Raw genomic sequence first — 12434 nt, forward strand, 5'->3', positions numbered from 1 at the left:
CACAAAACATTTAGTAACAGGCAGAATATTGGTCAAACCGCATTTACTTTTCTTAAGACATTTCCGTTTGTTCATATTTGTTCAGGCTATTCACATTTTTTGTAAAAGTAAAGTTTGGTAATGTAAATGTTTTTATGTAATTTTACTTTTTTACACCAAAAAAAACCCAAAGAATTTGGGTTGTCATTTATAGGTTATTCTGATCATATTTGACTGGTTCTGACCCACTGGAAATCTAATTGGACTGTATGTGTCTGTATGTGGAACCTGAATTAAAATGATTTTGACACCACTGATTGTTAATATCTTTGGTGTAATTTTTGCATTTCACAAATTCATCCCGCAGGCCGGATTGGACCCTGTGGCGGGCCAGATTTGGCCCCCGGGCCGCATGTTTGACACCTGTGCCTTACATTGTTACTAATCCCATGAGGCCACAGTGACTTGATCATTAGTTTATGATAAGCAACAGGAATTCATGAAGCATCTTGCAATAATTCAGGCATAAAATCAATGTGACTCAAGCATTAGTTCAGCATTATTTTAGTTTATGATTTGTATGCTTAATCATAAAGTCAGCATGTTATTCTAAATTGTTACCAAACGTGCCCCTTACCGCTTCATAATGGAGATCTGAGAGGGAAGACTCACAGGTGACAGACTGAGGGGGGTGGGGATGGTGGAGAATCAGTGAAATAGCAGTAGCAGAAGAAGAAGAAGAAGAAGAAGAGGAAGAAGAAGAAACGACACACAAGAGAAAGAAGGAGCGAGAGAGACTGCAGCCTTTGCATTGTTCATTGCAGACATTTACTGGCTCGGCAATTTGAGAGAAAAAGGTATGTGTGCTCACGGTGAGTTAGATACAGAAAAACATTTCCATTGTTATGTAAGAGATGCTTCTGATTAGCAATATTAAAGCAGTTGAAGAAATTGGCGGAGACACGGCGTTGCATCTTTGCTTGTAAAAGGCTTTTGTCAGGACGTGTGGGCTATCACTCACCTCATCACCTAGCCTACACACAGTGTCTAGACGTACAGAAGATGATGGAATTCACTGTCATGAGTGGCTACTCTGTTTTGACCACGAACAAAAGCTGAAATTAGGAGTTTTTATTTTCTCCAGCACGGCTACTGTGTGGAACATTGTGGGGTGTAGACAACAGTATTGGCCTTTCCAGTGCATCATGGACTGATGAGTTCCATTATCTTCTGGGTGTGCTAGAAACCAACAGAAAGGTACCTGTGGAGTGGACTGCTCACAGACGGTCCAGGCTGTGACAGACTACATTTGCCCCGTTGCTGTTTGCAATGAACAGGTGGGAGGGGGGGTAAAAGAAAGAAAGTATGTTTCAGTCCAGGCAAATCAAGACAAAGCTACCGATGAAACGAAATCCCAAAAATGAAAGAAGAACAGCAACAAAATCATATGAGAAGGTGAAAAGCTTTGTAACTCGTGATTTTAAGAATCTGGATTTTCAAAGTGTACGACTACTTTGAAGTGCGGCTCAAGTGCAGATAAGAAGCTACGTTATGCAATGTGATGCATGAAATCTTTGGTAACAGTGACATTTAGTAACATACACATCATATAAGCAGTGGCATGCTTATTTGGACTGATATTAGCTCCACAGCACTGATACAGTTTCTGTTCATCATAAAACCAAATGTTCTATTCTCATGTACAAATCCCATTCCCAGAAAAGTCTGAACATTTTCTGAAAACCAATAAAAACTAAAATCTGTTTTATTTATTATTATTATTATTATTATTATTCTTTAATAGTCAAAAATATATGTAATTCTTTTCCATGCCTTCATTGACACAGTTTACCTGCAACATACTAAAAAAAAAACAGGAACAGAGATATGTTTACTACTCTGTTAACTTTTTTTTTTTTTTTTTAATCTATCTGTTTCCATAAAATTACAAGGAAATTTCAAGAGAACATTTGAAAAGTTCCACATAGGCAAATGGGAATTATATGCATTTCAATTCAATAGGTGGTTTGGAATCAATAAGTCATGTTATTCTACCATCAGGTGGCGCTATAAACTATGATCCTCACAGCTCTGATAAACAGAACAGAAGAAACAGAGCTTTCTGCTGTTATTTTCTGTGTGAAAGGGCTGTCTTTTTCACAGATAAAACAGAGGTATAATTCAGTCTTCTCATCACTCCACATGACCTGTACCTGACATGTAATTCACACTTTATCAGAATATCTGGGAAGACACAGCCAACAGCAGATCAGTCAGCTGAATGATCATGTGACTTAAATGATTACTATTAAATGTTTCCATTTCCTCTATGTACGTTTACTCTTTAGCAAAAAAAATGGCAAAAATCACATCTTTTGAATTTTACAATTTCAAAAAGCATTTTTCAGTGTAAAATATTTAAATGTGCAGTAAGTACATTTAGGAAAATACAGCTAGTGACACTTTCTGTGTGTGAACTAAGGATAATAATGGTTGTAATTTGGAAGTGGTTATTATCTGGTTCTAACACTGCAGCTGCTCAACATTCTGTGGTGAGTTGGGGTTGAGCCATGACCCATGTTTGAGATGGGAAATGTGCTGTCAACAGCAATATGTGCAAAACAAACATTTTTCTCTACATTTTGAATTTGAGAGAGAGACATGAGTACAGCTTTTGTGGTGAAATCAGTATCTATATTCTGTTGGGTCTCTGTAAACTTAATTTGATTCTGATTTGAATTGATAAAGCACTTTGTGACTCTGTCTGTGAAAAGTGCTCTATAAATAAAATGTACTTACTTACTTACTAACTTATATAATATGATTTAAAGAATACACCTAAAAACCCAAACCAATACTTTGAAGTTCATTTCAGTTTATAACTTAAACTGTTGTTGCTGCTCACCTTCATGACAGATTTGCATCTTTGTCTTCTGTGTCTTCAATATTATCTGAATATCCACAATGTCAGTTTAACGTACGGCAACAACTACGGTTTGAACAGGCATTTCTAGTTGTTTTTATATTGTAGTGTGTGCAGTGGGGGAAAACACTTGCATTAATGTGGACAGGCCATCAGCCTTTGCTTGATGTTCATTGTGCTTTCTGTCATGATCCTCATGTTATCAGTGATTCTGACAATTACAGAATTAGACACAACGGTGATATTTGCAGGTTTAACATGAACTTGTCAGTTTAAGACTACGTTCACACAGCAGGTCTTAATGCACAATACAAATTTTTTGGTGAAATCCAATTTTTTTGTGTTCATTCATATTACACATTAAATGCGAGTTCTAGCAGTTTTTAGTATGAACGGAATGTGACCCTGAAGTGACCTGTATGCGCAAAAGAGGTCCTGATGTAATACGTGACCACGCAGCACACACTGTGTTTATGGAAGCAGACATATTTTTCATGCTGCTCCTCCTCCTGCGATGCAGAATCCTGATGTTTGTCGCATTTCACTGATGTAAAGGTCAGATAAATGTGACTTGGCTGTTCAGACTGAAGTCGCATTACAAAAATATCAGATTTAGGACAACATATGAAAGTGGCCTGGGTTGGATTTAAAAAAAATCAGATTATTGCTGTTCAAACTGTCTTTAACAGATGGGATACACTTCACATATGGGCAAAAAAAACAGATTTGGGCCACATTCGCCTGCAGTCTGAACGTAGCCTTAGAATGTCTGTATCCAACTTTTTTAGAGTGTTACAGGCATGAAAATCTCAATTTGTTCATATTTTCCAAATAAGATAAAGTTGATTGTTATTTAAATAAAGGTTCAATCAATTTGGCAAATCATAGATTTTAGTTTTTCAGTTTAGTTACACAAATTTCATGACCTTTCTGGAAATTGGTTTTGTAGTTTTAGCATCTTTACATAGCTGGTATTCTTGAGAAAACCTCTTTAAAGTTAAAAGTAAATTAGAGGAGTGTGTATTGGAAGGAAATTTTTACAGGACAGAAGTTTTCAGTCTGAAAAAACTGAAGGAAAAAAGTTAAAACTAAGGCAGAAGAAATAATAAAAGGTTAGTAAAAAGAATCCCTGGTAGGATGTCATTCTATGAATAGATAACATGCAAGAAGAGTAAAAGGCTGGAAAGAAGGTTTAGGAAGAGTAGAAGGGTGTGAGGAGAGATCTGGGGATGGCAGGGGTGAATCTGGCCTTCAAAGGGGCATTCAGGGCACAAATGAAAGGAAGTGCTACCTCAACAAGGGTTACCAAACACCTGACTTTCTCAAAGAGTAACAGTGCACAGGGAACTGTGGGTGCAGATGTTACCGATCGTTGACGACTTGGTGTGCTCCTTCCTGATACAGGACTGAGGGAACCAGATGTGTCCAGTTCATCTGCAGATGACCAAGAAGACAGATCCTGTCCAAACAGAAAAGGAGGCAAGAAGAAGAAGAAGAAGAAGAAGACGAAGACGAAGCAGAAGAAGAAGAAGAAGAAGAAGAAGAAGAAGAAAGCAGAGAAAGACACAAGTCATCAGACTGTGGTGGCTCATCAGGATTATATTACATAGTGAAACTGAATCTGTATCCACAAGTAAATACAGACATTACAAGTGCTACAGTATCCAAATACATTATAAACATTAGCATTCAAGTATTTAACCCTTTCATGCACAGTGGTCACTCCAGTGGTCACTCCAGTGGTCAGTTCTTCTCCAGCTGTTCTCTTGTACAGGGGTTGGACAAAATAATGGAAACACCTTCACCTCCAGATGATAATGCCCCAATCCATACAGCTAGAACTGTTAAAGAATGGCATGAGGAACATTCTAATGAAGTTGAGCATCTGGTATGGCCGGCACAGTCCCCAGACCTCAACATTATTGAGCATTTATGGTCAGTTTTAGAGATTCAAGTAAGACGTCGATTTCCACCGCCGTCGTCTCTAAAAGAGTTGGAGGGTATTCTAACTGAAGAATGGCTGAAAATTCCTTTGGAAACAATTCACAAGTTGTATGAATCAATACCTCGGAGAACTGAGGCTGTAATTGCCGCAAAAGGCGGACCTACACCATATGAAATTATATTTTGTTGATTTTTTAAGGTGTTTCCATTATTTTGTCCAACCCCTGTATATTCATGGGTTTGTTTTAGTTCCATATCAGCCAACACAGTGGACACTTATGCACCATCCCATAATACACTGACATTCATGCCATTAATGTAACTTTCCCGTTCTTAATAAACCTGATCTGCAGTGACATGTTTGACTGGAAATCAATTGCTAATTGTTATTAGACTGTAATTAACAGTTTTCTTACACAAAATGCTTTTTTTTTTCATATTATCTCCATGAAGTGAGTAATAACTAGTATTAGAGTATGATAATATGTGAGAAAACATCAGATTAGCTGCATTAAAATGTTCTTATTCCATAGTTTTCACACAGTTTATCACTTTCTGATGATGTGTTTTAAATACGTTTCTTTGCTTCAAAAAATTAAACACGGGGTGTCCAGCTGAGTGGACATGTTTGTAACTCCATGAAAAACAGGTTCTTTTTAAAAATTTCAATCACATTGGGGGGTTTTTTACGCCTAAAGAGGAATGAAAACACTCAGGAACAAAATCTTGACTAAGATTGACATAATTCATGCATGAAAGGGTTAAAATAAAGAGTTCGGAAGCTACGCAAAAAACACAAATGTCCAGGACTGCAGAGGCATGAACTGAATTTCTTCCCACCCACAGACTGGCTTGTCACTGTGAATATATATATGACCGCTAGAGAGAGAAGTGAGTCACTCTGATTTTCTTGTGATCAGACAAGTAGAGTTGAGGAAAGATGTTTGGGCTGTAGCCTCAGCCTTCATCAGGGCTGTAGCCTCAGCCTTCATCAGGGCTGTAGCCTCAGCCTTCGTCAGAGCTGTAGCCTCAGCCTTCGTCAGGGCTGTAGCCTCAGCCTTCATCAGGGCTGTAGCCTCAGCCTTCGTCAGAGCTGTAGCCTCAGCCTTCATCAGGGCTGTAGCCTCAGCCTTCGTCAGAGCTGTAGCCTCAGCCTTCATCAGGGCTGTAGCCTCAGCCTTCATCAGAGCTGTAGCCTCAGCCTTCGTCAGAGCTGTAGCCTCAGCCTTCATCAGGGCTGTAGCCTCAGCCTTCATCAGAGCTGTAGCCTCAGCCTTCGTCAGAGCTGTAGCCTCAGCCTTCGTCAGAGCTGTAGCCTCAGCCTTCGTCAGAGCTGTAGCCTCAGCCTTCGTCAGAGCTGTAGCCTCAGCCTTCGTCAGAGCTGTAGCCTCAGCCTTCATCAGAGCTGTAGCCTCAGCCTTCATCAGGACTGTAGCCTCAGCGTTCATCAGAGCTGTAGCCTCAGCCTTCGTCAGAGCTGTAGCCTCAGCCTTCATCAGAGCTGTAGCCTCAGCCTTCATCAGAGCTGTAGCCTCAGCCTTCGTCAGAGCTGTAGCCTCAGCCTTCGTCAGAGCTGTAGCCTCAGCCTTCGTCAGAGCTGTAGCCTCAGCCTTCGTCAGAGCTGTAGCCTCAGCCTTCGTCAGAGCTGTAGCCTCAGCCTTCATCAGAGCTGTAGCCTCAGCCTTCATCAGGACTGTAGCCTCAGCCTTCATCAGGGCTGTAGCCTCAGCCTTCATCAGAGCTGTCAAATGCTTCCTGCTGTGACATGTCTAAAATCACTGGCGGCGGGGGAGAGGAGAACGGATACGGTTGGGTCGGGATACTTTATTTTGAAAAGTTTCCCTGCCCAATCAGCTGTTTTTAGACATGTCACACCAGGAAGCGTTTGACAGCTCTGATGAAGGCTGAAGCTCCAGCCCAAACCATCAGCAGGTAAAAACATCTTTCTTCTACTCATCTGATCACAGGATAATCTCAAACAATCATTTGGAATGGAAGACATGATGAACATAATCAACCTAACTCCGATAAATGTCTTAACCTTAAGTTTTTCCAAAACAGACAAGGAATTTACAAAAATGAACTGATAAAGATGTATATCATGTAGAACACAGGTGTCAAACATGTGGCCCGGGGGCCAAATCCGGCCCACCAAAGGGTCCAGTCCGGCCCTGGGGATGAATTTGTGAAATGCAAAAATTACACTGAACATATTAACAATCCTGTTAGTTCAGGTTCCACATTCAGACTAAATGAATCTCAAGTGGGCAGGACCAGTCAAATACTATCAGAATAACAGAGAAACAATGACAACTGCAAATGTTTCTCTTTGTAAATGTAAATATTTTCATGTATCTACACTAAAACAAAGTATAATTTAGCAAAAAATGTGAATAACCTGAAATGTTTTAAGAGAAGTCAGTACAATTTTAACAATATTCTGTCTGTTATTAAATGATTTGTGTGTTTGTAGATCCACTGTGATCTGTAAGTTATAATGAACATGTGGAAATGATAAACTGAGGCATAAAATTGTTAAAATTACACTTATTTATTCAGTTTGTTCATGGTATGTTTGAAAGGATAGTTTGTAGATGTAAACCTGTTCATAATGTAAATGTACTTTTTTCGCTCTAAAACAGAGAAAAGTTTGGAGTTGACATTATTTACATATTATCATGTTCTTATTTTACTGGTTCGACCCACTGCAGATCAAATTTAGCTGAATGTGGAACTGAACTAACATGAGTTTGACACTGCTGATGTAGAAGTTTAGTCACTGGACCTTGAGCAATGAGCGCGCCCTAACACTATACAGGTATAGAAGTCAGAAGCTGAGGATTTACCTGCTGACTACTTGTAATGTCTAGAATCTTAGCCAGCTCTCTGAGATCTCGGGTTACTTCCTTTAGCAGAAGTTTCAGGCGGTTTCCAATCACATGCACCTTCTCCTTGGCCTCCAAGCAGTCACTGCCCTGAGAGTTGACCAGCAACTGCAGGGACATGTCTTGTAAGGAAGCCACTTTCAGCTGAGAGTCCAGCAACTCCTGGCGGATTTGCTGTGGAGAATATAGTAAGAAATATAAGAACTGCAACTAAATAACACAAAAAGCTTGTGCACTACAGGAAAAAGCCAAATGATTTTACTGTAAATGTTTTATGATGCTCTTGGAGGGTGTCACTGTCCTGGATGGGGTCAATGGGAACCACCTCATTCCTCCTACGGTCAATATTTTCCAACCAGAGCAGCAAACCATGGCTCATCTCATGGAATTCCTTTTGGGAAAAAAAATATAGATCTGAGTTGTGAGGAATTTCATAATCACAAGTAGGGATGGGAATCGAGAACCGGATCCCAGTAGCTTGATTCCTTGGAATCGTTTGCCTGCCTGCTTAATGATTCTGTTTATCGATTCTGCCTTCATTGTGCATGCGCGATGACATCACACGTACGCTGCATTGTTTTGGTCAGAACGAAGACGACATGGTGCTGAGGCACAAACGGTCTAAACAGAACACACCAGGTCCAAACGGACCACACCAGGTCCAAACAGACCACACCAGGTCTAAACAGACCACACCAGGTCACACCAGGTCCAAACAGACCACACCAGGTCTAAACAGACCACACCAGGTCCAAACGGACCACACCAGGTCTAAACAGACCACACCAGGTCTAAACAGACCACACCAGGTCCAAACAGACCACACCAGGTCTAAACAGACCACACCAGGTCACACCAGGTCCAAACAGACCACACCAGGTCTAAAAAGACCACACCAGGTCCAAACGGACCACACCAGGTCTAAACAGACCACACCAGGTCTAAACAGACCACACCAGGTCCAAACGGACCACACCAGGTCCAAACAGACCACACCAGGTCCAAACAGACCACACCAGGTCTAAACAGACCACACCAGGTCACACCAGGTCCAAACAGACCACACCAGGTCTAAACAGACCACACCAGGTCTAAACAGACCACACCAGGTCTAAACAGACCACACCAGGTCTAAAAAGACCACACCAGGTCCAAACAGACCACACCAGGTCTAAACAGACCACACCAGGTCCAAACGGACCACACCAGGTCCAAACGGACCACACCAGGTCCAAACAGACCACACCAGGTCTAAAAAGACCACACCAGGTCCAAACAGACCACACCAGGTCTAAACAGACCACACCAGGTCCAAACGGACCACACCAGGTCCAAACGGACCACACCAGGTCTAAACAGACCACACCAGGTCTAAAAAGACCACACCAGGTCCAAACAGACCACACCAGGTCTAAACAGACCACACCAGGTCCAAACGGACCACACCAGGTCTAAACAGACCACACCAGGTCCAAACAGACCACACCAGGTCTAAACGGACCACACCAGGTCCAAACGGACCACACCAGGTCTAAAAAGACCACACCAGGTCCAAACAGACCACACCAGGTCTAAAAAGACCACACCAGGTCCAAACAGACCACACCAGGTCTAAAAAGACCACACCAGGTCCAAACAGACCACACCAGGTCTAAACAGACCACACCAGGTCCAAACAGACCACACCAGGTCTAAACAGACCACACCAGGTCACACCAGGTCCAAACAGACCACACCAGGTCTAAACAGACCACACCAGGTCCAAACGGACCACACCAGGTCCAAACAGACCACACCAGGTCTAAACAGACCACACCAGGTCACACCAGGTCCAAACAGACCACACCAGGTCTAAAAAGACCACACCAGGTCCAAACGGACCACACCAGGTCTAAACAGACCACACCAGGTCTAAACAGACCACACCAGGTCCAAACGGACCACACCAGGTCCAAACAGACCACACCAGGTCCAAACAGACCACACCAGGTCTAAACAGACCACACCAGGTCACACCAGGTCCAAACAGACCACACCAGGTCTAAACAGACCACACCAGGTCTAAACAGACCACACCAGGTCTAAACAGACCACACCAGGTCCAAACAGACCACACCAGGTCTAAACAGACCACACCAGGTCCAAACGGACCACACCAGGTCCAAACGGACCACACCAGGTCCAAACAGACCACACCAGGTCTAAAAAGACCACACCAGGTCCAAACAGACCACACCAGGTCTAAACAGACCACACCAGGTCCAAACGGACCACACCAGGTCCAAACGGACCACACCAGGTCTAAACAGACCACACCAGGTCTAAAAAGACCACACCAGGTCCAAACAGACCACACCAGGTCTAAACAGACCACACCAGGTCCAAACGGACCACACCAGGTCTAAACAGACCACACCAGGTCCAAACAGACCACACCAGGTCTAAACGGACCACACCAGGTCCAAACGGACCACACCAGGTCTAAAAAGACCACACCAGGTCCAAACAGACCACACCAGGTCTAAAAAGACCACACCAGGTCCAAACAGACCACACCAGGTCTAAAAAGACCACACCAGGTCCAAACAGACCACACCAGGTCTAAACAGACCACACCAGGTCCAAACAGACCACACCAGGTCTAAACAGACCACACCAGGTCACACCAGGTCCAAACAGACCACACCAGGTCTAAACAGACCACACCAGGTCCAAACGGACCACACCAGGTCCAAACAGACCACACCAGGTCTAAACAGACCACACCAGGTCACACCAGGTCCAAACAGACCACACCAGGTCTAAAAAGACCACACCAGGTCCAAACGGACCACACCAGGTCTAAACAGACCACACCAGGTCTAAACAGACCACACCAGGTCCAAACGGACCACACCAGGTCCAAACAGACCACACCAGGTCCAAACAGACCACACCAGGTCTAAACAGACCACACCAGGTCACACCAGGTCCAAACAGACCACACCAGGTCTAAACAGACCACACCAGGTCTAAACAGACCACACCAGGTCTAAACAGACCACACCAGGTCTAAAAAGACCACACCAGGTCCAAACAGACCACACCAGGTCTAAACAGACCACACCAGGTCCAAACGGACCACACCAGGTCCAAACGGACCACACCAGGTCCAAACAGACCACACCAGGTCTAAAAAGACCACACCAGGTCCAAACAGACCACACCAGGTCTAAACAGACCACACCAGGTCCAAACGGACCACACCAGGTCCAAACGGACCACACCAGGTCTAAACAGACCACACCAGGTCTAAAAAGACCACACCAGGTCCAAACAGACCACACCAGGTCTAAACAGACCACACCAGGTCCAAACGGACCACACCAGGTCTAAACAGACCACACCAGGTCCAAACAGACCACACCAGGTCTAAACGGACCACACCAGGTCCAAACGGACCACACCAGGTCTAAAAAGACCACACCAGGTCCAAACAGACCACACCAGGTCTAAAAAGACCACACCAGGTCCAAACAGACCACACCAGGTCTAAAAAGACCACACCAGGTCCAAACAGACCACACCAGGTCTAAACAGACCACACCAGGTCCAAACAGACCACACCAGGTCTAAACAGACCACACCAGGTCCAAACGGACCACACCAGGTCCAAACAGACCACACCAGGTCCAAACGGACCACACCAGGTCCAAACAGACCACACCAGGTCCACACAGACCACACCAGGTCCAGCTGAATTCTGTCAAAGCTTCCATTTCTTCTAAAGGTGGAATCCCTCCAGTCTGTTCAAACATTTGTCCACATGTGATGCATTTACAGGAATGTCACGTATTTGATTCACTACTTAACAACGCTTGTGAATGTAGCGGCAGAGTGAACGCTGGACCCAGTTCCGGTTCCGGTTTGGGCAACAAACGTCGTACCCCCTCAAATACAAGTTTGTGAAGGTAGGGGAAAGGAAATGAGGAGCACAACAACAGGAGACGGGCAGAGTCAAACCGGTTCCACGTAGCGCACATGCGGCAACAGAGGAATTAGTAAAGAGTCTTAAGTTTCACTTTCACTGTACCCGCCCGCCCCCCCCACCACCAAACCGGGCCCGGCGTCATCTGTTCTTATTATTTGCACAAACTGTATATGTTCTATTTTCTGTTCAGATGGAAATATAAAAGACAGTTAATACAAACACACCCGTTTGTACTCTTTTATTCCCTCACCCAATGACAATCGATAAAGAATCGATAAGGAATCGGATCGATAAGCAAAATCGATAATGGAATCAGAATCGTTAAATTCATATTGATTCCCATCCCTAATCACAAGTGAAGAGCTATAAAAATAAGTAAGACACCTATGTTTACTGGGCTAAAGCTGGTGACATACTTGACATTGCATCAGAGCTTCCTGTAAAGAGGTCCTCCACTCATCCAGCGATGCGCCCAGTTTGTCCCAGCGGTTATTCATGTCTTTCAGTCTGGCTTGTAGTTCGCAGGTTTCTTCTGTGTCCGACTGCACAAACTCAGCGCTGCATAAGTTGATAGAAAGTACAATGGCCTTCCGCTTGTCGTAAGCCTTTTGCAGCTCCTGCAGACATACATGTGCATTTCCAGTTAGTCCATGATGCCATTCCACGAGTCTTGCAGAAAAAGAACTCAGTGACAAAATGAGAGACAAGCAAAACCTGATGAAATAATAAAAAT

At 43.5% G+C, this 12434-nt stretch overlaps 1 protein-coding gene across 1 annotated transcript in view; it reads right to left on the reverse strand.

Annotated features, from left to right (window-relative positions):
* The window catches only part of syne1b (spectrin repeat containing, nuclear envelope 1b), a 211586-nt gene that overhangs the window by 5050 nt on the left and 194102 nt on the right, over nucleotides 1-12434 (reverse strand). Inside the window, exons 140-144 of the mRNA XM_030126274.1 lie at nucleotides 12118-12318; nucleotides 7994-8122; nucleotides 7693-7905; nucleotides 4269-4361; nucleotides 1241-1299 (exon numbers count right to left, since the gene is read on the reverse strand). Coding sequence (XP_029982134.1) covers nucleotides 1241-1299; nucleotides 4269-4361; nucleotides 7693-7905; nucleotides 7994-8122; nucleotides 12118-12318 — 695 coding nt within the window. The remainder of the gene's footprint in view (nucleotides 1-1240; nucleotides 1300-4268; nucleotides 4362-7692; nucleotides 7906-7993; nucleotides 8123-12117; nucleotides 12319-12434) is intronic.

The sequence above is a fragment of the Sphaeramia orbicularis genome, chromosome 22 (genome assembly GCF_902148855.1).
Source record: "Sphaeramia orbicularis chromosome 22, fSphaOr1.1, whole genome shotgun sequence".
NCBI classification, from domain to species: Eukaryota; Metazoa; Chordata; class Actinopteri; order Kurtiformes; family Apogonidae; genus Sphaeramia; species Sphaeramia orbicularis.